This window comes from Myotis myotis, unplaced genomic scaffold, assembly GCF_014108235.1.
Source record: "Myotis myotis isolate mMyoMyo1 unplaced genomic scaffold, mMyoMyo1.p scaffold_m19_p_19, whole genome shotgun sequence".
NCBI lineage: Eukaryota > Metazoa > Chordata > Mammalia > Chiroptera > Vespertilionidae > Myotis > Myotis myotis.
Window position 1 is genome coordinate 37,738,463 of NW_023416323.1, and position 25,703 is coordinate 37,764,165.

A 25,703-nucleotide genomic window follows, 5' to 3' on the forward strand; every position below is an offset into this window, starting at 1 on the left:
AGATACACACATAAAAAGGGCAGGGACCGGTTCATTCTAGAAGGTGGTAGAGGAACCACTCACAACAGAGAGAGAGCTAAGGGCAGGCCAGACAGCAGGAAGCGATTCACCTGCCCCATTTCCCTCGCCCCCACTTCCTGTGCAGACTCCCCACCTCCCCCCAAGGTAGGTTCACTGACAGCCCAGTGGAGAACCAAGTCCCGTATTCCCAGAACACCATCAAGAACCTGGAGCCAGAAGAGTCTCGAAACATTTATTGTCATCCAAATATTTCATACAAAAAAGGACATAGCAACTGGGTTAGGGTTTATGAAAAAAATATCCAAAAATGCAGGTTTGTAGACATTTCTCTATTTACATCCGGGAGCGGGCTCTCCCCGCGTCACGCATCAGGCATCACGCACAGCAGCTGCACTTGTCGGAGGCTCCTTTGCAGACACAGCCCTGGGCGCACTTGGCACAGCCCACGGGGCAGCAGGTGCAGCAGCCTGGGGGGAAAGGGCAGAGGGAGAAGTCAGCACACATTACCGGCACCTCCCTGCCCAGCAGCAGGCCTGGCACAAGTTACCCCGCCAACCTCAGAGGACCCTGAGTTTCAGATGGCAGGTGGGAACCTTTGGAAAGGGTCCCACCCCTAGGAAAAGGCTGCTCTGCCATCCTGGGCCCAGACAGGTCAGAAAGCTTAAAGAGGCAGTGCCAGGGCCTGGGGGAACGGGAGAGGGGGGTGGTGGAGGTAGAGGGGAAGGCAATGGAGTCGGCCCCCAGCCTCCTAGGACCATACAATGAAGTGAGGAAAGTCCTCAAGACGAGGGAGGGGGCAAACCCTGGCAGTGCCCAGAAGGGTCCGGAAAGCTTTGGGCTGACTCTAGGGAAAGGGCTGCACCAGCAGGTGGGAGAGACCAAGTTCATGTGCATAAAGGCTCAGGACACTGGAGGGGTCAGAAGGCTCCATCCTCAGGACACAGGTTCTAGCTGGGGCTCCATCCCTGACACTGTTTGCTGACTCCCCTGGACCTCAGCGTCCTGTTCTAGAAGGAGAGGTTAGACTCCACGGCTCTCTCGGCTCTGGTTCTGATCCAGTGGCTGGGGAAGTGGGGTCCGCGGGTGCCTGCTGAGCTCTGGGGTCCCTCCCCACTCAGTTCCCCCCAAGTTCCCAGGAAGGGCCCTCGCTCACTCTTCTTGCAGGAGGTGCATTTGCACTCTTTGCATTTGCAGGAGCCGGCGCAGGCGCAGGAGCCACCTGCAAGGAGGAGAACGATGAGCAGTGAGATGCCTGATGCCGGAGACACAGCCGTCAATCAACCATCCCGCCCTGCCCTCCTCTGTGCCGCCGGTACCGGGAGCTCCTTTCCCGCTGCGGGAAGTTTAAGCCAGGCTTCACTCCCTTTTCATCCCAGGAAAGTAGGTCCCCTCCTGGTTTACCCCAAAGGGAGGTCCCAGGCTCCACACACAGGCCAGACAGACTGGGGCTGGGGCCCGGGTCCTGTATCCTCAACTGCCAACAGGCAATGTCCCCACCGCCCATCAAGTCCTGCACAGAACACTGCGTCCCAGTCCAGCAACCCCCGTTGCCCGGGAAGACAGCAACCTTGAGCCTCAGTACCCTCAACTCTCAAACAGAGGCAAAGGGCGACGGGAAGTGCTCTCCGCAGCTTGGCTAGGAAGGACGCACTGCAGCCATAACCAGATACCCCTGCTCCACCCCAAGGCCCCCCGTCCTGTGCCTGGGAAAGGGGCATCCAAGGCCCAGTGGCGGGGTGCTTACCAGTGGCGCAGGAGCAGTTGGGGTCCATTTCGATCAGCGGTGAGACTTGAGATCCAAAGCGAGAGCAGCAAGGGTACTCGTTCTGGTCCAATGCGTGGTGGCGCGGAGCAGCCCGCGTGCTGCTTTTATAGCCCAGAAGAGGCGGCCCGGGCGCACAGGCCCCGCCCCGGCCTTGCACCCCGCCCCGGCCTTGCACCCCGCCCGCCCGGCGGCTCCGTGCCGCCCGCAGCGCCCTTGGCCGGGCTGTGCGCACCTTTCCGGGCCGTGCGCACCGCTTCCCTGGGGCTTGACCTCCCTGCGCACCGCGGGGGCTGCACACGGGGCGCCCGATCACGTGGAGGAGCTGGGTGCCGGGCACACGGTGTCCCAGCTGCACGGCCCTGCCCCATTATCCCCACGGGGGCAGCCGCCCCTGTTCCCGCTGTTCCAGGAACTCAGCCGGAGTCCTAGAAGTCTGCCCCACCCCTCGCCCCCTCGTCTGTGTCTGCAGGTTCACCCTTTTCTGAGCCCGTGTGCAAACCCAGCCTGTGCTCACGTCCCTCACTCGGCTGGAGGCCCGGAGTTGTGTGCAGAAACGTGGTGGATGTGACCTTCACCCTCACCCCCTGCCCCTACTCACCCCCCTGTCCCCGCACAGATGCCCCTCTTCCCTTGCTTCCTGTTTACAGCGACGCGGGTGGGAGCATAGAGCGGCCCCTTCCCCTGTTCTTCCCTGCTCCGGACTAGAGCGGTGAGAGGGCATGTTGTCCTGGTCTTCCTTTGACTGAACTTTCCAGGGTTCGCTCAGCCGAGCGGGTCCACCCCCCTCCAGGCTGGAGGTTCCCACGGCATGGGATGCAATCCCTCCTCCCCACCCCACCCCGACCCCCACCCCCAAGGAAGGGATCCTTTTTAGGCACTACTGACCCGGCATAAATAACGAGCAAGAAACGATGTTATTTCCCTTTCGGTGTTCCTGGCAGTTACATAAGGGTTAGTCTGTGCCAGCCTTACTTCAGCACTTTGACTCTTTAAACCCTTCCTACTCTAAAGGGAAATCCCAGGACTACATGCGGCACAAGGAGTTTATAAACAGCCTGGTCGCGTGCTGGGAAGTGGTGCCCGCGATCTGACTCCAGTCACTTGCCAAAGGAAAGAGAAAGAACCTTCCCTTTGGCCCTGGCTGGTTTGGCTCAGTGGATAGAGCATCGGTCTGGGGACTGAAGGGTCCCAGGTTCGATTCCGGTCAAAGGCAATTACCTTGGTTGTGGGCACATCCCCAGTATGGGGTGTGCAGGAGGCAGCTGATGAATGCTTCTCTGGCATTGATGTTTCTAACTCTCCATCCCTCTCCCTTCCTCTCTGTAAAAAATCAATAAAACATATTAAAAAAAGAACCTACCCTTTGGCCCAGAGGTCTGTCCTTCACTACCTCTCCATGTCCAGCTGAATCCTGGGAGGGATCCTCCAGAAGGAATACACATGTCTGTGACCTTGAGGCTTTGTTCTAGGTCTGGCAGTGAACCGATTCTCATTTTCAGTCGTGGTGAGGAGTTTGTTTTTCATAGAAATACAGTCAAGGAAAGATGAGCTTTAAAAATTAAGTAAACAAATGGTGCAGGTCATGGCAGAAATGGTGAGCCCTTGCGTTATCTGCCAGGGACACGGCCTGTCTTCTGCTTTACATCCTGAGGGCCGATCCTTCTTGGTGGGAGAAAGGCTACCCTCCTCGGGCCACTGGTTTCGTGGTGGTCGCGTGGTCGATAGGGACAGCGCAAGGCACCGCAAACTTTTTCTTAATAATTCACTTTATTTGACCATAGTTGATGACCGTGAATGTGAGAATCTAAAAAGTGGTCCTCCCCCCAGGGCTTCAGAAGCAAGCGGCCCTCACAGCCTGTGCCCTGGGGCTCTGGCACTGACAGCAGCTGCCCCTCAGTGACATCACCTTCTTGCCTCAAGGCACTCATTTTCTTGGAAGACTAACTGTTCCATCTAGAACTCAGCTCTCTGAAGATCTAGGCCAGTCTCCAACCCAGCCCTGCGGGCACAGAATTCCTTACTCTTGTTGCACAGGAGAGAAGCCGGAGTCAGAGCAAACTCAACCACTTTTCTTATCGTTCACATACTTCACAGCAGGAGAATGTGGCAAAGGGGTCAGGGTGGACTGAAAAAAGCAAAAAAAAGCGGGTTGAACATGTTGCTCTGGTTACATCGGGGAGCAGGCTCTCCCCGACTTCACGCACAGCAGCTGCACTTGTCCAGGCTCCCTTGCAGGTGCAGCCCTGGGTGCAATGGGCACAGCCCGCGGGGCAGCATGGGCAGCAGCCTGGGGACAGCAGGGAAAATGAGGGGTCAGCGGTGACTGCCAGCCACCTCCCTGCACAACAGCAGGCCTAGCACAGCCCTCAGCTTCAAAGGACCATGAGGACAAAAGAGCATGCTCCATGGAGAAACAATTAGTAAGACCGCTAGGGCTTGGGTTTCACCAGGAGAAGGCTGGCCTGCCCATCTGAGCCCAGGACAGGGCAGGGCAGAGAGCCTGCAGAGGCAGTGACCGCTTCCCAGGGGCACAGGAAGACCAATTCTCCTGATACCTCCTCTCCCAACCAGCTCAGGGCTCCCTCCTCGCACTCCCCAGCCCCCAGCTTCCCAGGAAGGGCCCTCATTCACTCTTCTTGCAGGAGGTGCATTTGCAGTCCTTGCATTTGCAGGAGCCGGTGCAGGCGCAGGAGCCACCTGCAAGGAGGAGAAAGACAGGCAGTGAGATGCCTGATGCTGGAGAAACTGCAGTCCCTCAACTCTGCTCCCCACACCCCTCCCCTGGGCAGGGGCCAGCCTGGGGAACTCCTGTCCCACGTGGAACAGATGGGGGCCTACCCCCACTCTCTGCCCCTCTGCTAGAGAGGGCGGGGCACTCCCTTGTGCTTACCCCCCAGGGATGGTCCCCGGCTCCAGACCCGGTTCAGTTAGGCTGCGTCTGAGGGCCAGGACCTTCTGTCCTCAACCCAGAAGACACACTGTTCGCTGCCTCCAACCCGCAGGGACAACTTAGAGTCCTGGGCCAGCAGCGCCCTCTCACCCCCCCCGCCCCCCCAACACCTGATGATGTGGAGCAGGACAACCTGGACCCTCAGGCCTCTCCAACAGGAACCACTGGGAGGATGCAAATGCTCCAACCGGATGCGGGCCCTTGGCCAGGGAGAAGGCACAGAAGCTGCTCTCTCTCTAAGGCGTCTGCTTCCTCTCAAGCTCAAAATACTCCCTCCTCTCCCTCAGGGTGAGTAAGAGGCCTCCTGAGGTCCAGAGCCCGGGTTCCTTGCCAGCTGGGCAGGAGCGGTTGGGGGCCATTTCCAGCAGAGATGAGGCAGTCGGTGCAAAGCAAGAGAAGGGGCACTTGCGCCTGTGCACCGCGTGGTGGCGCCCAGGAGCCCGCGCGCTCACTTTATGCCCAGAAGAGGCGGCCGGGCGCAGAGGCCCGGCTCTGGCTCTTGCACCCCGTCCCTTGTGCCCGCCCCGCGGAACCGCGCGGCTCCCAACGTCCTTGTCTGGGCTGAGCGCACCTGGCTGGGTGGGGTGCACTGTTCCACCAGCCCCGCTGAGCTCCGTGCGCACCGCGCGGGCCCCACCTTTGGCCCCTGATCACGCTGTATGGTCCTAGGAGGCTGGGCGCCCACTTCCATTGCCTTCCCTTCTACCCCCACCCCCACCCCGCCACCACCATACCCCCAGGCCCTGGCACTGCCTCTTTAAGATTTCTGACCTGTCTGGGCCCAGGATGGCAGAGCAGCCTTTTCCTAGGGGTGGGACCCTTTCCAAAGGTTCCCACCTGCCATCTGAAACTCAGGCTCCTCTGGGGTCGGTGGGGTAGCTTGTGCCAGGCCTGCTGCTGGGCAGGGAGGTGCCCGTAATGTGTGCTGACTTCTCCCTCTGCCCTTTCCCCGCAGGCTGCTGCACCTGCTGCCCCGTGGGCTGTGCCAAGTGCGCCCAGGGCTGCGTCTGCAAGGGAGCCTCCGACAAGTGCAGCTGCTGTGCGTGATGCCTGATGCGTGACACGGGTAGAGCCCGCTCCCGGATGTAAATAGAGAAATGTCTACAAACCTGCATTTTCGGATATTTGTTCATAAACCCTGACCCTGTTGCTATGTCCCTTTTTGTATGAAGTATTTGGATGACAATAAACTTTTTGAGACTCTTCTGGCTCCAGGTTCCTGATGGTGTTCTGGGAATACGGGACTTGGTTCTCCACTGGACTGTCAGGGAACCTGCCTTGGGGGGAGGTGGGGAGTCTGCACAGGAAGTGGGGGTGAGGGAAATGGGGCAGGTGAATCGCTGGCTGCTGTCTGGCCTGCCCTTGTTCTCTCTCTGTTGTGAGTGGTTCCTCTACCACCTTCTAGAATTAACTGGTCCCTGTCCTTTCTGTGCGTGTATCTGTGTCACTGTGTGTATTCATGTGGTAGCCACCTATGCTGCACCTACTGTCTACACAGGCAATGGGCTGTGGGTGGAGAGGTGAGGCAGAGTTTACAGACTGCTGGGGAGAGACAGTTACCGCACAGGAGAGACAGAATGTAATCCAGGATGTGCTGGGCTGAGCCTGAGTGGAGAGGCCTTGGCACTGAGATCTGAGCGCTGGAGGGGAGGGTGGGTAGAGGGGGGAGAAGACCAACATGTCTGGGCCCGTGTGTGAGGGGTGTAGCTCAAGTTCACTTTGGAGAGGGGAGCAGACCGCATCGGAATGACTCCCAGCCTGGTTCCTTGGCTGAGTTGAGGGACTGCAGTCTCTCTTGCATCAGGCATCTCACTGCCTGTCTATCTCCTCCTTGCAGGTGGCTCCTGCACCGGCTCCTGCAAATGCAAGGACTGCAAATGCACCTCCTGCAAGAAGAGTGAATGAGGGCCCTTCCTGGGAAGCTGGGGGCTGGGGAGTGGGAGGAGGGAGCCCTGAGCTGGTTGGGAGAGGAGGGATCAGGAGAATTGGTCTTCCTGTGCCCCTGGGAAGCAGTCCCTGCCTCTGCAGGCTCTCTGCCCTGCCCTGTCCTGGGCTCAGGTGGGGCAGGCCAGCCTTCTCCCAAGCCCTAGCGGTCTTACTAATTGTTTCTCCATGGAGCATGCTCTTTTGTCCTCGTGGTCCTTTGAAGCTGAGGGCTGTGCTAGGCCTGCTGTTGGGCAGGGAGGTGGCTGGCAGTCACCGCTGACCCCTCATTTTCCCTGCTGTCCCCAGCCTGCCGCTCATGCTGCCCCGCGGGCTGTGCCCATTGCACCCAGGGCTGCACCTGCAAGGGAGCCTGGACAAGTGCAGCTGCTGTGCGTGAAGTCGGGGAAGAGCCTGCTCCCCGATGTAACCAGAGCAACATGTTCAACCCGCTTTTTTTTTGCTTTTTTCAGTCCACCCTGGCCCATTTGCCACATTCTCCTGCTGTGAAGTATGTGAACGATAAGAAAAGTGGTTGAGTTTGCTCTGACTCCGGTTTCTCTCCTGTGCAACAAGAGTAAGGAATTCTGTGCCCGCAGGGCTGGGGTGGAGACTGGCCTAGATCTTCAGAGAGCTGAGTTCTAGATGGAACAGTTAGTCTTCCAGGAAAATGAGTGCCTTGAGGCAAGAAGGTGATGTCACTGAGGGGCAGCTGCTGTCAGTGCCAGAGCCCCAGGGCACAGGCTGTGAGGGCCGCTTGCTTCGGAAGCCCTGGGGGGAGGATCACATTTTAGTTTCTCACATTCAAGGACATCAGCTATGGTCAAATAAAGTGAATTATTAAGAAAAAGTTTGCCCTGGCCGGTTTGGCTCAGTAGATAGAGTGGGCTGTGGACTGACGGGTCCTGGGTGGTGGACTTGACCCCCAGTGGGGGGCGTGCAGGAGGCAGCCTATCAATGATTCTCTCTCATCATGGATGTTTCTATTTCTCTTTCCCTCTTCCCTCCACTCTGAAATCAATAAAAACATATTTTTTTTAAAAAAGAAAACGTTTGAAAGGAAAGTATACAAACCCATTTTGTCATTCAACACATGTAATTGCAATAAATATATGAAGAACCAATAAGAACATTAGATCTTTACAAGCGCCGTGCGCATTTCCACCAAAAGTGTGCACTGAGCACTGGAAAACAAGTCATGCACGGCCCAGTGCGTGGAGCCCACAGCCTGGGAGGCACGCACACCCCGCCCCGATATCCCCACAGCGAACCATAGCTCTTGTCTTGCCCAGTGTCTCTGACAGGGCACCTGCCACCCCCTGAGAGCTCCTCGCTGTGGTTTGGCTTTGAATCTCAGGAAGTCCCTCCAGAGTCAGACAGATATATGACCCCACCAAACCCAGCCCTTGGCTCCCTGAAGCCGGCAAGGTGACTAGGGATGTGGAGAGAATTGCAGGGAGGTGCCGGTAAGGCCTTTTCTCAGCAAGTGCGAGGGCGCCTGAGCATTTCCAGATGAAGGGCTCTGTGTCTGCCCAGGCCGGGTGCTGGCGGGCTCTGCCCTTCAGGGGGCGTGCTGTTCATCAGACGGGGGTGAGGCCCTCAGGGACTTGTAATTAATGACAAAGGTTGGCCCCCACTGGCTGTTTGTGGAGGGAGTTGCTATTTGATGCAAAAATCAAAGGGAAAGTCAAGTCCAAGTCCCGTGGAGGGAGTCAGGCCCGTGCTTGCCCGCAGGTGCCCTGGGTGAGGAGGGCTCTCAGCAGCCAGCCTGTGTGAGGCCTCCTGGTTCACAGACCACTGTGCCGCTTCCTGGCCGTGTGACCGGGAGAAGGCCTTTCCCATCTGCAGAAGGAAATTATATCTGTATCTGAGGAGTAAGTGATCGTGCCCCGGCTCCAGGCTAGGGCAGAACAAACAGGCTGTGATGATCACTATGTCCACACTGACATCCACAAGGAGAGAATCCTTTTAACTCCCAGCATGCTCCTGGAGAAAGGCTCATTGGGTTTGAACCCTTTGCTCAGGGTCGGAGGCTAGAGATGGCATCGGAACCTGGCTGACCCCGTGCCATGGGGAGTGTGGGGGGCCGGCAATGAGCCCCCTGGGACATGATGTCTCCGGGTGGTCCATCCCGCCTCTCTGTATTCAGAGCTGGGAGGGGCCTTTGGGATAGTCCTGCTGTGCTCCTGGCTTGCGAGATGGAGAACAGGAGCCCAAGGAGGTCACAGGGCTCACAGGGACCTGACTGCCACTCTGCTCTTCCCGCTGCCTCTGGGCCAGGTGTGTGGCGTCCCCCTCTTCCCTGTGAGGCCACGGTGCCTGGTGGTGGGGGAGGGCATGATGCTGGGGGCAGCCGGCGTGAGCGCCAACCCAGCTGTGTCACCGATCGCCGGGTGTCATTACCTGTCTGTGGCTGAGTGTCCTCCACTATGAAAAGGGAAATAACAGTGTCTGGCTCTTAGGACTGAGTGACCTCACCCATGCAAAGAATTTAGAAGGATGCTGGGCACTGTGAGCGACCCGTAACGTTGAACCCAGAACCTAGAGCCTGCTCCCCACGTAACCAGAGCAACATGTTCAAACCCACTTTTTTTTCCTTTTTTCAGTCCACCCTGACCCCTTTCCCACATTCTCTCGCTGTGAAGTATGTGAAAGATAAGAAAAGTGGTTGAGTTTGCTCTGACTCCGGTTTCTCTCCTGTGCAACAAGAGTGAGGAATTCTGTGCCCACAGGGCTGGGTTGGAGACTCTCGGAGATCTTCAGAGAGCTGAGTTCTAGATGGAACAGATAGTCTCCCAAAAAGATCAGTGCCTTGAGGCAAGAAGGTGATGTCACTGAGGGGCAGCTGCTGTCAGTGCCAGAGCCTCAGGGCACAGGCTGTGAGGGGCGCTTGCTTCTGAAGCCCTGGGGGGAGGACCCCTTTTTAGTTTCTCACATTCCGACATCAACTATGGTCAAATAAAGTGAATTATTAAGAAAAAGTTTGCCCTGGCCGGTTTGGCTTAGGAGATAGAGTGTCAGCCTGTGGACTGAAGAGTCCCTGGTTTGATTCTGATCAAGGGCACATGCTCAGGTGGTGGGCTTGATCCCTGGGAGTGTGGGGGGGGGGGAGGGGCAGGAGGCAGCTAATCAATGATTCTCTCATCATTGATGTTTCAATCTCTCCCTCTTCCTTCCACTCTGAAATCAATAAAAACATACATTAAAAAAGATTGAAAGGACAGTATACAAACCCATTTTGACATTCAACACATATAATTGCAACAAACATATGAAGAACCGATTTATATGTATCATCCACCGCATAGGGGACAGTTTTCTGCTTGCAGACAAGCCCAGCAGGCCTGCGGTGCCTTGCACTGTCCCTATCAACCATGTGACCACGAAACCAGTGGCCCGAGAAGGGTAGCTTTTCTCCCACCAAGAAGGACCAGTGCTAGGGATGTAATGCAGGAGAAGCTTGGCCATGTCCCTCCCAGATACGGAAGGGCTCACCATTTCCGCCATCATCTGCACCATCTGTTTACTTAATTTGTAAAGCTCATCTTTCCTTTACTGTATTTCTATGAAAAACAAACTCCTCACCACGACTGAAAATGAGAATCGGTTTACTTCCAGACCTAGGACGGAGCCTCAAGGTCACAGGCATGTGTATTCCTTCTGGAGGGGGATGGAGAGTTAGAAACTGAAAGAATAAAAGAATGTTACAAACTGCACAGGCCCAGCTGCCAGGCCTAGCTGCCCGTTTTATCTCAACTCCCTAGGCTTCCCCCACTAGAGATAGGAACAGCGAGAATGACGCCCTCCCTAAGGCTGTTTCAGGAGATAGCCCCAACAAAGGGCAGGCTGAGTAAACCGGGCTTCAATCAACCTTGAGATAAACAGGTTGTGAAAACACCAGGCAAGAATGCCCTATCAAGACACGAACCAGACCCCTTTGGAATCTCCTTGTTCTCCTCTCGCCCTCCTGCATGCCACCCCCCTCCCTGATGTGTGATTTTTGCATATAAATAGCTGAAAGACCGCTTGCTGGGGGCCCAACTCCTCTACTCCTGCGTGAGTGAGTACGGGTTGAGCCCCAGCGCGCGCTGGAATAAAGCCTCATGCCGTTTGCATCAAGTGATGTCTCCTGCGGTTGATTGGGGTCACCGTCGGTCGGTGGGACAGAGTGAGGGTCCCCCTTCGGGGTCCTCACATTTGGGGGCTCGTCCGGGATCAGACAGCCACCCCTCATCCGCGGAGCCGAACTTGGAGATAAATAAAACCCCTGGATAATTTTCTGGTGATTCTGGAGCAGCCTATTCAGTCTTGACAGAGCCAATGGGACCAGTAACATCTAAGAAGACACCAGTTCTAAGAGCCACCGGACAAACTGCCTTTTTCCTTGGACATCAAAGAGGACTGTGGACCTCAGAAAGAACACGGTAACTCATTCGTTTCTAGTCATGCCAGAATGCCTGTACCCCTTACTTGGATGTGATCTCTTACAGAAATTGCAAGCCATCCATAAGCTTGTTGGAGATGCCCTGCCAGTGCCACCTCGGACTCTGTACATCCTTTCCAGCCTGGGGACTCGGTATGGGTAAAGAAGTTCACAACCCCAGGACTCACCCCAACTTGAAAAGGACTATACCTGCAGAAAATTGCATAATAGACTCAGATGATGCCTGCATCTTCATAAACATGGCTTCAGAAAGACAAGGACAATTTTACCTTATATAGAAAGGTCAAAGTATGGACTTTAGTCACCTCCCTAAAAAGTTTGTATAGCCCTGCCATATCTCATGTTTAGTAGCAGAGGATTTGACTGCCTGAAGAGGCCATGATGCCAATATTATGTTATTATGTTTCATTGTATTAATGTGTTGTATTAACCTTCAATTCTCTTACAGGTTTAAATGCAGCTGTAACTGGCAAATGTCCAGTCTCCCACACTGAGGAACATTGCTATAGCTATGTGTTAGCTGTCCTGGAAGGGGACTATGTGGGGTGAACTCCAAAAGTAAAGGGTGTCTAGCTGCCAAGAGGGCAGGTGCCCAACTGGGCAAAGGAGAATACCCATCAGGTTTTAGTCTCTATCGAGAGACAGTTGACAGTTGGCAGCCTGTATACTATCTTGTGGGCCTGTGTGACCATGCCCATGTCAGAGGTGACACAAAACCTCAACTGTAGAAAACTGGGAAAAGCCTGTTTGGAATAGAAGGTCTAAGGCATGGTTATGCATTTTTTAAGGACATAGAAAGAAGGTTTAAAGGCTAATTTGAAAGCATGAAATTTAAAAAAGGTTGTATATGTGATAAGAAGGAGAAGAGAAATGTTAAAAGAAAATTAATCAAATGATACAGGCCAGTAAGTCAGAAAGAGTAAATAATTTACATTCTGCCTCCCTAAACAGAGGGTAAATAGTTATGCCAAAGTACTTAGGGAAAATGATAAAAGAGCAGTAACAAGAAAAATCAGAAGATCTTAGAGCAGATCAGTATGTTTTTCTCCTTATATAATTCCTCTGAAATTTGGCAATGCTTAATAAGTCATGGCAATACATTTCTTTGCATAAATTCAATAAGACCAGTTTCCAGTAGTGGTTTTATTTAATGAAAACTTTGACTGGAGTATCATGTTTTAAAGAGTTCTGTCTGAGCTCTGAAGACTTGAAGCCAATAAAAGTGCCACAGGAAAAGCCTGGTATCCTGCTTGGGAGCCCTGAAGATGGCTGGCGCTGAAGCGTCAGGCCCATGCCTTACCATCACTGGCGGTTGGTAAGAGTAGAAGGGGAGCAATAAGGATGCCTCTGCATCCCTGCGGAACCCCACACACTCTGGGCCGCGACGAGTAGGAGGGCTACTGAGATGGGCCTTAAAGCCTAGAGCGTGGGCTCAGGTGGAGTTGCTACAGGTGAGGGATTCACCTAACGCAGCAGATTAGCAGGCAGGCCTGATGGCAGCTGGATGGCTTGGCTTCCTGGCCCTACGGGGCACATTAAGATTCAATCATGAAATTCCAGCACAGGTAGTCAGTTACCATTCTTGTTGTGTTTATGCAAACATCAGGCCAAATTGAATACAGTAGATAAATTGGTCTTGATTTGGCTTTTTGATAGCCATAGAGGAGTTTTAAGAAGAAAAATCCTATTTCAACAGAGGTTATTAAAACTGAAATGTTTTCTTTCCCTCCCACCAGACCATTGTTACAGTTTGTCTCTGCCAGGTCACAAGCCCACCTCTTTCTGTGCCCAGGCCTCATCGTCCCTCTGACAGATAGCAAGGATCTCTTGGCTCTGAGAGAAACTTCTGTCCCTCCTCAGCACGAAGCAGCTACAGAAGAGAATTCAACGCCCATTTTCCCTGAAAGAATTCAGAGCCAGGATCCTTGAGGTAATATAGTAAACAGTTAGACAGACATGAGCAGAGCAAGGACGATGGGCCAACTGGCACTGACTCCCCAGAAGCAGGAGGGAACTAGGCTGCAGACAAAGCAGCCCAGGAGGCTGCCCTAAAACCAGTGGGGCCTTTACAGATTCTAGTGACTCTTCCAGACCCTGTACTACTCATCTCACCCGTTTACTCAAGTTCTTTCAGGCTTTACAGTCTACCCAGAAAGCAGACCAGAAGCACGTCCAAGATGATCTGCCTGTATCCGGTTCATCCCTTCCAACCTGGTGACACTGTTTGGGTAAAGAAATTTGCCACCCAAGGACTGAAAGGACCACCCCCACGGCAGTCAGGTCAACGGGATCCCGACGTGGCTTCATCACACCCGGCTTAAGACAGCCCAGGCAAAATAGAGAAGTCCAGGACTCAGTGGACCCTCATATCCACCCTTATGGGTCCTCTTATTATATTGCTTTTAATTCTTACTCTTGGGCCCTGTATCTTAAACCGACTGGTCACGTTTATCAGAGAAGGAATAAGTGCTGTGCAGGTACTAGTGCTCAGGCAGCAATACCAGTCTCTCCGCCAGAGAGATAGTTTCGAAAAGGAATGTCTAGAGACAGAAGTTCCATGATTAGAACTTACCAAAAAGCAAATGGGGGAATGAAAGAATAAAAGAATGTTACAAACTGCACAGGCCCAGCTGCCAGGCCTAGCTGCCCGTTTTATCTCAACTCCCTAGGCTTCCCCCACTAGAGATAGGAACAGCGAGAATGACGCCCTCCCTAAGGCTGTTTCAGGAGATAGCCCCAACAAAGGGCAGGCTGAGTAAACCGGGCTTCAATCAACCTTGAGATAAACAGGTTGTGAAAACACCAGGCAAGAATGCCCTATCAAGACACGAACCAGACCCCTTTGGAATCTCCTTGTTCTCCTCTCGCCCTCCTGTATGCCACCCCCCTCCCTGATGTGTGATTTTTGCATATAAATAGCTGAAAGACCGCTTGCTGGGGGCCCAACTCCTCTACTCCTGCGTGAGTGAGTACGGGTTGAGCCCCAGCGCGCGCTGGAATAAAGCCTCATGCCGTTTGCATCAAGTGATGTCTCCTGCGGTTGATTGGGGTCACCGTCGGTCGGTGGGACAGAGTGAGGGTCCCCCTTCGGGGTCCTCACAAAACATAAATGAGAGAGAAGCATGGATCAGCTGCCTCCTGCACACCCCCTACTGGGGATGTGCCTGCAACCAAGGTACATGCCCTTGACCAGAATCGAACCTGGGACCCTTCAGTCCCCAGGCCGATGCTCTATCCACTGAGCCAAACCAGCCAGGGCCAAAGGGAAGGTTCTTTCTCTTTCCTTTGGCAAGTGACTGGAGTCAGATCCGGGGCACCACTTCCCAGACCAGGCTGTTTATAAACTCCTTGTGCCGCGTGTAGTCCTGGGATTTCCCTTTAGAGTAGGAAGGGTTTAAAGAGTCAAAGTGCTGAAGCAAGGCTGGCACAGACTAACCCTTATGTAACTGCCAGGAACACCGAAAGGGAAATAACATAATTCTTGCTTGTTATTTATGCCAGGTCAGCCTAGTGCCTAAAAAGGATCCCTTCCTTGGGGGGCGGGGGCGGGGGGATGGATTGCATCCCATGCCGTGGCAACCTCCAGCCTGGAGGGGGGTGGACCCGCTTGGCTGAGCGAACCCTGGAAAGTTCAGTCAAAGGAAGATCAGGACAACATGCCCTCTCACCGCTCTAGTCCCGAGAAGGGAAGAACGGGGGAAGGGGCCGCTCTATGCTCCTGCCCGCGTCGCTGTAAACAGGAAGCAAGGAAGGAGGGGCATCTGTGCGGGGACAGGGGGGTGAGGCAGGGGCAGGGGGTGAGGGTGAAGGTCACAGCCACCACGTTTCTGCACACAACTCCGGGCCTCCAGCCGAGTGAGGGACATGAGCACAGGCTGGGTTTGCACACGGGCTCAGAAAAGGGTGAACCTGCAGACACAGACGAGGGGGCGAGGGGTGGGGCAGACTTCTAGGACTCCGGCTGAGTTCCTGGAACAGCGGAGATAGGAGTGGCTGCCCCCCTGGGGATAATGGGGCAGGGCCGTGCAGCTGGGACACCGTGTGCCCGGCACCCAGCTCCTCCACGTGATCGGGCGCCCCGTGTGCAGCCCCCGCGGTGCGCTCGGAGGTCAGGCCCCAGGGAAGCGGTGCGCACGGCCCGGAAAGGTGCGCACAGCCCGGCCAAGGGCGCTGCGGGCGGCACGGAGCCGCCGGGCGGGCGGGGTGCAAGGCCGGGGCGGGGTGCAAGGCCGGGGCGGGGCCTGTGCGCCCGGGCCGCCTCTTCTGGGCTATAAAAGCAGCACGCGGGCTGCTCCGCGCCACCACGCATTGGACCAGAACGAGTACCCTTGCTTCTCTCGCTTTGGATCTCAAGTCTCACCGCTGATCGAAATGGACCCCAACTGCTCCTGCGCCACTGGTAAGCACCCCGCCACTGGGCCTTGGATGCCCCTTTCCCAGGCACAGGACGGGGGGCCTTGGGGTGGAGCAGGGGTATCTGGTTATGGCTGCAGTGCGTCCTTCCTAGCCAAGCTGCGGAGAGCACTTCCCGTCGCCCTTTGCCTCTGTTTGAGAGTTGAGGGTACTGAGGCTCAAGGCTGCTGTCTTCCCGGGCAACCAGAGGGTCACGGGGTGTTGCTGGACTGGGACGCAGTGTTCTGTGCAGGACTTGATGGGCGGTGGGGACATTGCCTGTTGGCAGTTGAGGATACAGGACCCGGGCCCCAGCCCCAGTCTGTCTGGGCTGTTTGTGGAGCCTGGGACCTCCCTTTGGGGTAAACGAGGAGGGGACCTACCTTCCTGGGACAAAAAGAGAGTGAAGCTTGGCTTTAACTTCCCGCAGCGGGAAAGGAGCTCCCGGTACCGGCGGCACAGAGGAGGGCAGGGCGGGATGGTTGATTGACGGCTGTGTCTCCGGCATCAGGCATCTCACTGCTCATCGTTCTCCTCCTTGCAGGTGGCTCCTGCGCCTGCGCCGGCTCCTGCAAATGCAAAGAGTGCAAATGCACCTCCTGCAAGAAGAGTGAGCGAGGGCCCTTCCTGGGAACTTGGGGGGAACTGAGTGGGGAGGGACCCCAGAGCTCAGCAGGCACCCGCGGACCCCACTTCCCCAGCCACTGGATCAGAACCAGAGCCGAGAGAGCCGTGGAGTCTAACCTCTCCTTCTAGAACGGGACGCTGAGGTCCAGGGGAGTCAGCAAACAGTGTCAGGGATGGAGCCCCAGCTAGAACCTGTGTCCTGAGGATGGAGCCTTCTGACCCCTCCAGTGTCCTGAGCCTTTATGCACATGAACTTGGTCTCTCCCACCTGCTGGTGCAGCCCTTTCCCTAGAGTCAGCCCAAAGCTTTCCGGACCCTCCTGGGCACTGCCGGGGTTTGCCCCCTCCCTTGTCTTGAGGACTTTCCTCACTTCATTGTATGGTCCTAGGAGGCTGGGGGCCGACTCCATTGCCTTCCCCTCTACCTCCATCACCTCCCTCCCCCGTACCCCCAGGCCCTGGCACTGCCTCTTTCAGATTTCTGACCTGTCTGGGCCCAGGATGGCAGAGCAGCCTTTTCCTAGGGGTGGGACCCTTTCCAAAGGTTCCCACCTGACATCTGAAACTCAGGCTCCTCTGGGGTTGGCGGGGTAGCTTGTGCCAGGCCTGCTGCTGGGCAGGGAGGTGCCCGTAATGTGTGCTGACTTCTCCCTCTGCCCTTTCCCCCCAGGCTGCTGCACCTGCTGCCCCGTGGGCTGTGCCAAGTGCGCCCAGGGCTGCGTCTGCAAGGGAGCCTCCGACAAGTGCAGCTGCTGTGCGTGATGCCTGATGCGTGACGCGGGGAGAGCCGGCTCCCGGATGTAAATAGAGAAATGTCTACAAACCTGCATTTTTGGATATTTTTTTTCATAAACCCTAACCCAGTTGCTATGTCCTTTTTTGTATGAAATATTTGGATGACAATAAATGTTTCGAGACTCTTCTGGCTCCAGGTTCTTGATGGTGTTCTGGGAATACGGGACTTGGTTCTCCACTGGGCTGTCAGTGAACCTGCCTTGCGGGGAGGTTGGGAGTCTGCACAGGAAGTGGAGGCGAGGGAAATGGGGCAGGTGAATGCTTGCTGCTGTCTGGCCTGCCCTTAGCTCTCTCTCTGTTGTGAGTGGTTCCTCTACCACCTTCTAGAATGAACCGGTCCCTGCCCTTTTTATGTGTGTATCTGTGCCACTGTGTGTATTCATTTGGTAGCCACCTATGCTGCACCTACTGTCTACACAGGCAATGAATGAGCTGTGGGTGGTGAGGTGACGGGAAGTTTACAGACTGCTGGGGAGAGACAGTTACCGCATAGGGGAAACAGAATGTAATCCAGGTTGTGCTGGGGGGGGGGGGGGGGGGGCCTGAGTGGAGAGGCCTTGGCACTGAGATCTGAGCGCTGGGAGGTGGGGGGGGGGGGTAAAGGGGGAGAAGGCCAGCATGTCAGGACCAGTGTGTGAGGGATGTTGCTCAAGTTCACTTTGGAGAGGGGAGCAGAGACCACGTGCCTCATTCATCGGAATGACTCCCAGCCTGGTTCCTTGGCTGAATCACTGGGCGGGGTGGAAAGGGCAACAAGCCACCACCTGCACTCCCTCCCAGCCCCAGCCTGGTTTCTGAGATGTAGGATGGGCCAGGCGTGTGTGTGTGTGTGTGTGTGTGTGTGTGTGTGTGTGTGTGTGTGTCTATTTTTTAAAAATATATTTTTATTGATTTCAAAGAGGAAGGGAGAGAGAGAGGGAGAGAAACATCAATAAAGAGAATCATGGATCTGCAGCCTCTTGCACCCCTGGCCCCCCCCCTCCCCCCACTGGGGATCTAGCCTACAACCCAGGCATGTGCCCTGGCCGGGAATTGAATCGCAACCTCCTGATTCATGGGTTGATGCTCACCCAGCGAGCCACACCGGCCGGGCAGGGACCTGTATATGTAACAAGTACCTAAGTTTGCAGCCCACGGACAGGGTCACACGTTGTCATTTGGTGAAATGAAAGGGGCTTCTGCCAGGAAGTCTTCCTACCCCAGGGGGTCTCTGAAACCATCAACCCTCGCATGTGGCCATGGCCGCCGGTAGCTGAGGGCACCTGGAGGGACCCGCTTCCTGTCTGTGGCAGGCAGGCTTGCTCTGCAGGACCTGTGACAAGAGGCTTCCTAGAGAGCGGACCTAGCGGAGGGGATGCCCCACGACTCCTTGGGGGCTCGCGCTGCAGAGCAAATAAATGTTGACAGAATACTTTATTTATTATTTATTTATTTAAATGTACAGCCCGCATACATTAGTTCATTCTTATCATGATTCCACATTTACAGAGATTACAATGCACCGGTGAAGTTGCAAGCCTCTCACAGCTTATACAGATATAGGTCTCTAGAACAAACAAAACCCCCAGAAAACACGTTGCAATGCTTACCGCTCCTGTTTCTATTCCTGTGTCGCGGGGCCTGTGTCCCAGCCTGGCACGCACCCCGTGGGGCTCGAGCGGGAGAGGGACATGGCTCTGTCCTGTTTGGAAGTCCGGGTGCCAAGGTCACAAACGTGCCCAGAGTTGGCTCTTTCGCAACGCCGCCCTCGGGGACCGCAGCTGCCAAGCCTCTCCAGATGAGGGGACACGGTGTTTCCACTGCCCTGACAAACAGTCACCCGACTGGCGGCTTTTTATGTTCCCAGCCACGTGTTAAGTGACATCTTCACTCTGTCCCCAAGCCCCGTCTCCCCACGGGTGGGCGGGGACGACCATTATGGATGACTGTTGGAGAGATTCATTTACAATAACATTTGTCTAGTTTCATATGGCTGCATCAGAATGCCTTGTTTAACTCCAGAAGTTAATACCTTGTTTAATTGGAAGGCAGTTAAATGCGCCGTCTCTGGAGCCAGCGCTGGCTGGAAGCAGAGCTTTACTGCTTAGGCAAGTTCTGTGGCCTGTCTGGGCCTCACATTTCTCATCTTGAAAATGGGTACAATAATCGTGCCTCCTCCACAGGGCTGCTGCGAGGTTAAGTGTGTCTAGCACAGTCTCTGGCACATGCCAGGGACTTAGTAAATGCTACTTCCCTCTCGGCCAGGCATGTGCCTGAGGATCAGGAGGCGATCCCTAAGTGCTCTGTATTTGACGCCAGGAGCATTTAATGGACCCCTACTGTATGTAAATCACTGTGCTGAGCACACAGAGAGAGGGAAGGTAACATACAGACAAGATCCATTCTCTTTGCTGGAGGAGGACTTATTTCAAATCCCCGTGGAGTTCAGGGAGCATTTATTTATCATTTCTAGATGCAGCTGCTGAGCTGGGGCAGAGAGTGGGAGGGACCATTTCTGCCTCCCGGAGAACAGCTCTAGTCACACTGACTCTGGGATAAGCAGCTAAGGCAGAGAGAGGTGTGGAAGCCTGGGGAAGAGGGTGCGGGTCAGTCTGCCCAGAAGCCCAGGAGAAAACCCCATTCATTCATACATCCATCCATCCACATGGTCGCTTGTTGTCCAGATGGATTAGACATTGGTGGTGAACGGGCCAGCAAAGGGAACCTCAGCCAATCAGATAGTCCCCTTTGGAATTCAAGTGTGGGCTAGAGTGAGTTCCAAGGACATTGGTCACAGCCACATGCTCCCACCAGATTCTTTGGGCCCTGAGTCCAGGCCTGCGAATCCTGCACCTCAACCCTATGGCATTTCCTTTCCATGCTCGGCCCCCGGTCCTCCCCTTTACCCTCCAACAGTGATCCTCAGCTCAGTCCCACTGCGGGTGACCCAGGAGTCTGGAGAAGATGTTGGGGGGGCCCAGGGCTTCCCCAGGGCACCAAGGACACCCGGAGGCTCTGAGACTCTGAAGGCAGCCCAGGACAGCGCCTGGATTTCACCTCCCGTCCTGGGCCACGTTTGCTTCTTGCCTGGGCCTGTGAGACCCGCCCTGAGTGAGGTTTTCTTTGGGTAATGAGGTGTTTCCCGCCTGCCCTTGGGGCTTTCTACTCTCAGGCCTGGGAAACTCACTTTTCCAAGTTTGTGCCACTCAGATGCGGTGCCTCAGAGCCTTACAGGGCACAGGGCGTGGGGCCTGGTACGGATGAAAAATCAAGGTCAACTCCCCAAAGGCCAGCTCTCCCAGAGGGAAACTGCTTCAAGAGCGCATGTGCACAAGGCCCTGGGCTCCACGGACTCTCCTTCCTCACGCCCACCCCCATCCTGCAGGAGGGAAGAGCATGAGGAAAGGCGTGGAGATGGAAAAGGCAGCCTGTGTGACCATTTCCCAGGCAAGGGGGAGCCATAGAGGGTTCAGGGGCAAGGGAACCGTGGGGTTGGGGCTGTTCATTGATTCATTCCTGGGCACCTCCACTGTGCTGGGCCTGTGACAAGCACTGACCAATACACATGAATTGTGCGTTCATGCACATGAGTACATACACTTACTACAAATTATAATATAGGGGACACATAGAAAAAATAACACAATTTAGAAACAACAACAAAATATGCAATACTCTTCGTTGTACTTGACACTGTCCCTATAGTCTATTGATTTTTCACAGAATGCATTCATTGATTGTTGCTAAACTGTTGTATCTGTAACCAGTCTATCTATGGCTTGCAAGGGCCGAATAAGTTCCAATATGATGAACGCAGATTCATAGTTTTGCTTTCATTAGTGAGTCGAAAGCCACATGTGGTCTCTGTTGCATAGTCGTTTATTTATTTATTTTACTTACTTTATTTTATTTTATTTTTTTTCCAGCTTAATTAAATCTTTATTGTTCAGATTATTACATTTGTTCCCCCTTTTTTTCCCCCATAACTCCCCTCCTCCCAGTTCCCGCCCCACCCTCCGCCCTCACTCCCCACCCACTGTCCTCATCCATAGGTGCACGATTTTTGTCCAGTCTCTTCCCGCATCTCCCACACCCCTTTCCCCCCCAAGAATAGTCAGTCCATTCCCTTTCTATGTCCCTGATTCTATTATAATCACCAGTTCATTCTGTTCATCAGATTATTTATTCACTTGATTCTTAGATTCACTTGTTGGTAGATGCATATTTGTTGTTCATAATTTATATCTTTACCTTTTTCTTCCTCTTCCTCTTCTTAAAGGATACCTTTCAGCATTTCATATAATCCTGGTTTGGTGGTGATGAACTCCTTTATCTTTTCCTTATCTGTGAAGCTCTTTATCTGACCTTCAATTCTGAATGATAGCTTTGCTGGATAAAGTAATCTTGGTTGTAGATTCTTGGTATTCATCACTTTGAATATTTCTTGCCACTCCCTTCTGGCCTGCAAAGTTTCTGTTGAGAAATCAGTTGACAGTCGTATGGGTATTCCCTTGTAGGTAACTGTTGCTTTCTCTTGCTGTTTTTAAGATTCTCTCTTTATCTTTTGCTCTTGGCATTTTAATTATGATGTGTCTTGGTGTGGTCCTCTTTGGATTCCTTTTGTTTGGGGTTCTCCGCGCTTCTTCGACCTGTAAGTCCATTTCTTTCACCAGGTGGGGGAAGTTTTCTGTCATTATTTCTTCAAATAGGTTTTCAATATCTTGCTCTCTCTCATCTTCTGGCACCCCTATAATTCTGATGTTGGTACGCTTGAAGCTGTCCTAGAGGCTCCTTACACTATCCTCGCATTTTTGGATTCTTTTTTCATTTTGCTTTTCCGGTTGGGTGTTTTTTGCTTCCTCGCATTTCAAATCATTGACTTGATTCTTGCGCTCCTCTGGTCTGCTGTCGGGAGTCTGTATAATATTCGTTATTTCAGTCCGTGTATGCTTAATTTCTAGTTGGTTCCCCAATATAACATCAAGGGTCTCATTAGTTTTCTTGTAGATCTCATTAAGTTTATCGGCGGCTTCTAAACAGTTCTTGAGAGACCTTAAAAGTGTGGTTCTGAACTCTATATCTTCCATTGACAATTTTGTCCTGTTTCTTTGTCTCCGCATTTTGTTATGCTTCCTTGGTGCACCCCCTAGTGGTCTTTGTGCGCAGTCTTATAGTTAAACCTTGATTGTTGTAGCTAATACCAGGGAGGGTTTGACCTCCAGGCCAAGTGGCTGTGAGAATCAGCTGTGTCTGCAGTGAGAGAACTTCTGTCCTCTAGGGAGGTGCTAATCTAGCCTTTGCCTGAGGCTATCTGGCAAATGCCTCTGTGCAGGGCTTGGGCGGGGCGGGTCGCACAGGATCAACAGGGTGGGCCGGGGAGAGCAGTTATGGCGGCTCTCAGTCCTGTCCCCAGGGGCTCTGCCTCTCTGAGTCCCAGCACCCGCTGCAAACCTCGGAGGGAAAGCTGCACTCGCTCTGACCGAAGCCAGACAGTCCCGCTTCTCCCGTTTGAGTCTGGGGAGTCTGCGACTCCCTCCAGATTGAAAACGCCAACCGCGCCCTCCGCCGCCAGCCCGCTCCGCGCACTCCGCACCTCAGAATTTGACTTCAGCACTGCGCCTCCTCTGAGTGTCCGTATGCGTTTCTCTTTCCTCCTAGTTGTAGGACTTCCACTCAGCCAGCGTTCCTGTGGTTCTGGGTGATGTCCGTTCCGTTTTTTAGTTTCACTTTTGAAGTAGTTGTTCAAGGTAGCAAACTCCGGCGTTAACCTATGCCGCCATCTTGGTTCTCCACTTTTTTTTTTTTTAAAGAGAGAGAGGGAGAGGGAGAGGGAGAGGTAGAGGGAGAGAGACACATCCATCAGCTGCCTCCTGTACACCTCCTGCTGGTGAGGGAGCCTGCAACCTAGGCATTTGCCCTGACCTGGAATCGAACCAGTGACCTCTTGGTGCATGGGATGGTGTTCAGCCACTGAGCCACACTAGCCAGGGCTATTTATTTGTTTATTTATGTATACAACCCTTTCAAAATGTAGAATCACTCTGAGGCCATTCACAGACAAGCCTTCAGCCCAGTGTAGCCCATAGGCTATTATTTACTGATCCCTGATCCATGTTTTTGAGATGGTTTACATCTACCCTATCTGACTGATGGAAACGCTGTGTAATAGGGTATCTCTTCCCAACTCTGCGTCAGTGACATCACACCGGTTGCTTGAGATTGGGCAGCACTTACACTCTCTAAATGGGCCAACCTTGAAGAGCAGGGCTTGATTTATTGTTTGTAGATTGTCTAGACCCGTGGTCGGCAAACTGTGGCTCGCGAGCCACATGTGGCTCTTTGGCCCCTTGAGTGTGGCTCTTCCATAAAATACTGGCTTCTGCGCATGGGACACGAAGTTTCAATTGCACTGTACATGCGCGCCCACACATGGTATTTTGTGGAAGAGCCACACTCAAGGGGCCAAAAAGCTGCATGTGGTTCGCGAGCTGCAGTTTGCCGACCACTGCCCTAGCCTATCACTGGCCTTGCGGTTGGGACCCCCTGACCTTTCCTCCCTAGAAATAACATCTAGGCCTCAGTTGTATTTTAGCTCCAGGCCCAGAAGAGCAGCAAAACCAGACAAGCCACCCCATGGCTGGCCTCAGGGCCAGCGGCATTGAATAAGGACCCCCTGCCCTGGCGCCCACCAATCAATCCGTGGAGACCCGGACCCTGAGCGGACACACCTGTAAGCTGCTGAACATTCTATGAAGATCCTCTGAATCCTTCCGGAGCCGGAACTCAAGTAACCCAGGTTGCTGAACCCAGGCCCCCTGTGGCCCCACCAGTCTAACCCCTGGTGCCCTTGCTGCTGCCACAACAATATCCCAAGCCAAGTCTTCCCATCACCTGAAATGCTGCCTCCTGTGGGATAGCCAGGCTTAGGGAACCTCTGGGAGTGGGTGTACCAGCAGGCTGTGGGGAACACTAGCATTTTCTACAAAGGCCCTGACAAATGTGCCCATGGATCCCTCCCAGGGGAGACTGGAAGGGTGGAAGAAGGCAGGGGCCTGTCTAGCCAGGTGCAGTGTAGCCCAGAAAGGGGGTTGTAGGCCCAATGGCGGGGGGGGCGGGGGCAAGGTGAAGAAATGCGGGTGGAAGGCCAAGGCCCCATTGCACACGGTCCTCTGCACACAACTCCCTTTCGTTTCTCCCCTGTTCCTGCCAAATCATGGACAGCAACGGGAGGGGGTGCTTACTCCCCAGGGATGGCCCCCGGCTCCAGACCCAGTTCTAGGGGCCAGGACCTTATGTCCTCAGCCCAGAAGACACACTGTTTCCTGCCTTCAACCCGCAGGGACAACTTAGAGTCCTGGGCCAGCAGCAACCCCTCCCCCCCAACACCTGATGATGTGGAGCAGGACAACCTGGACCCTCAGGCCCCTCCAACAGGAACCACTGGGAGGCTGCAAATGCTCCAACAGGATGCGGGCCCTTGGCCAGGGAGAAGGCACAGAAGCTGCTCTCTCTCTAAGGCGTCTGCTTCCTCTCAAGCTCAAAATACTCCCTCCTCTCCCTCAGGGTGAGTAAGAGGCCTCCTGAGGTCCAGAGCCCGGGTTCCTTACCAGCTGGGCAGGAGCAGTTGGGGGCCATTTCCAGCAGAGATGAGGCAGTCGGTGCAAAGCAAGAGGAGAAGGGGCACTTGCGCCGGTGCACCGCGTGGTGGCGCCCAGGAGCCCGCGCGCTCACTTTATGCCCAGAAGAGGCGGCCGGGCGCAGCTCCGGCTCTTGCACCCAGTCCCTTGCACCGGCCCCGCGGAACCGCGCGGCTCCCAACGTCCTTGTCTGGGCTGAGCGCACCTGGCTGGGTGGGGTGCACTGTTCCACCAGCCCCGCTGAGCTCCGTGCGCACCGCGCGGGCCCCACCTTTGGCCCCTGATCATGCCGAGCGGCTTGTGTGCCGTGTGGCGCACGGTATCCATCCTCCAGGCCTGACCCTTCCCCATTTTCCACCCGGGGCAGCCAGCTCTGATCTCCACGGCCTTCTTACTGGAATCCAGCCCCTGTGACCTCACCATCTTCTCGGCCCCTGGACCCCTTGCCACTGACCTCAGGCAAAGAGCCCGAGTGCAACACCCCCTCCCGTTGCTGTCCATGACTTGGCAGGAACGGGAGAAACGAAAGGGAGTTGTGTGCAGAGGACCGTGTGCAATGGGGCCTTGGCCTTCCACCCGCATTTTTTCTCCTCCCCCCCCCCCCAACCCACATTGGGCCTACAACCCCCTTTCTGGGCTACACTGCACCTGGCTAGCACAGGCCCCTTGCCTTCTTCCATCCTTCCAGCCTCCCCTGGGGGGATCCATGGGCACATTTGTCAGGGCCTTTGCAGAAAATACTAGTGTTCCCCACAGCCTGCTGGTACACCCCCTCCCAGAGGTTCCCGAAGCCTGGCTACCCCACAGGAGGCAACATTTCAGGTGATGGGAAGACTTGACTTGGGATATTGTTGTGGCAGCGGCAAGGGCACCAGGGGTTAGACTGGTGGGGCCACAGGGGACCTGGGTTCAGCAACCGGTATTTGAGTTCCGGCTCCGGAAGGATTCAGAGGATCTTCATAAAATGTTCAGCAGCTTTCCAGGTGTGTCCGCTCAGGGTCCAGGTCTCCACGGATTGATTGGTGGGCGCCAGGGCAGGGGGTCCTTATCCAATGCCGCTGGCCCTGAGGCCAGCCATGGGGTGGCTTGTCTGGTTTTGCTGCTTTTCTGGGCCTGGCGCCAAAATACAACTGAGGCCTAGAGGTTATTTCTAGGGAGGAAAGGTCAGGGG

The 25,703-nt window shown here is 54.6% G+C and overlaps 2 protein-coding genes and 1 long non-coding RNA gene across 3 annotated transcripts; 1 reads left to right on the forward strand and 2 right to left on the reverse strand.

Annotated features, from left to right (window-relative positions):
• Positions 1 to 239: 239 nt before the first annotated feature.
• Positions 240 to 1,922, reverse strand: LOC118674108 (metallothionein-1E-like). Its single transcript, XM_036345371.1, has 3 exons — positions 1,766 to 1,922; positions 1,175 to 1,240; positions 240 to 488 (listed from the first exon to the last, which is right to left on the reverse strand). The coding sequence occupies exons 1-3, from the start codon at positions 1,791 to 1,793 to the stop codon at positions 397 to 399; spliced, it is 186 nt and encodes a 61-aa protein (XP_036201264.1). The 5' UTR covers positions 1,794 to 1,922; the 3' UTR covers positions 240 to 396.
• A 2,489-nt stretch (positions 1,923 to 4,411) lies between these two features.
• Positions 4,412 to 25,015, reverse strand: LOC118674109. The gene is made up of 3 exons (XR_004973573.1): positions 24,804 to 25,015; positions 4,677 to 5,373; positions 4,412 to 4,483 (listed from the first exon to the last, which is right to left on the reverse strand). It is a non-coding gene; the product is annotated as an uncharacterized LOC118674109 (long non-coding RNA).
• Positions 15,347 to 17,041, forward strand: LOC118674107 (metallothionein-1E-like). Its single transcript, XM_036345370.1, has 3 exons — positions 15,347 to 15,502; positions 16,040 to 16,105; positions 16,792 to 17,041. The coding sequence occupies exons 1-3, from the start codon at positions 15,475 to 15,477 to the stop codon at positions 16,881 to 16,883; spliced, it is 186 nt and encodes a 61-aa protein (XP_036201263.1). The 5' UTR covers positions 15,347 to 15,474; the 3' UTR covers positions 16,884 to 17,041.
• Positions 25,016 to 25,703: the final 688 nt, after the last annotated feature.

Bases quoted from the DNA above. Each gene is read 5' to 3' on its own strand.
- LOC118674107 (XM_036345370.1), top strand. From the start codon at position 15,475: ATGGACCCCAACTGCTCCTGCGCCACTG. The intron at 15,503-16,039 runs GTAAGCACCCCG...TCCTCCTTGCAG, and splicing joins CAACTGCTCCTGCGCCACTG to GTGGCTCCTGCGCCTGCGCC. The intron at 16,106-16,791 runs GTGAGCGAGGGC...CTTTCCCCCCAG, and splicing joins ATGCACCTCCTGCAAGAAGA to GCTGCTGCACCTGCTGCCCC.
- LOC118674108 (XM_036345371.1), bottom strand. From the start codon at position 1,793: ATGGACCCCAACTGCTCCTGCGCCACTG. The intron at 1,241-1,765 runs GTAAGCACCCCG...TCCTCCTTGCAG, and splicing joins CAACTGCTCCTGCGCCACTG to GTGGCTCCTGCGCCTGCGCC. The intron at 489-1,174 runs GTGAGCGAGGGC...CTTTCCCCCCAG, and splicing joins ATGCACCTCCTGCAAGAAGA to GCTGCTGCACCTGCTGCCCC.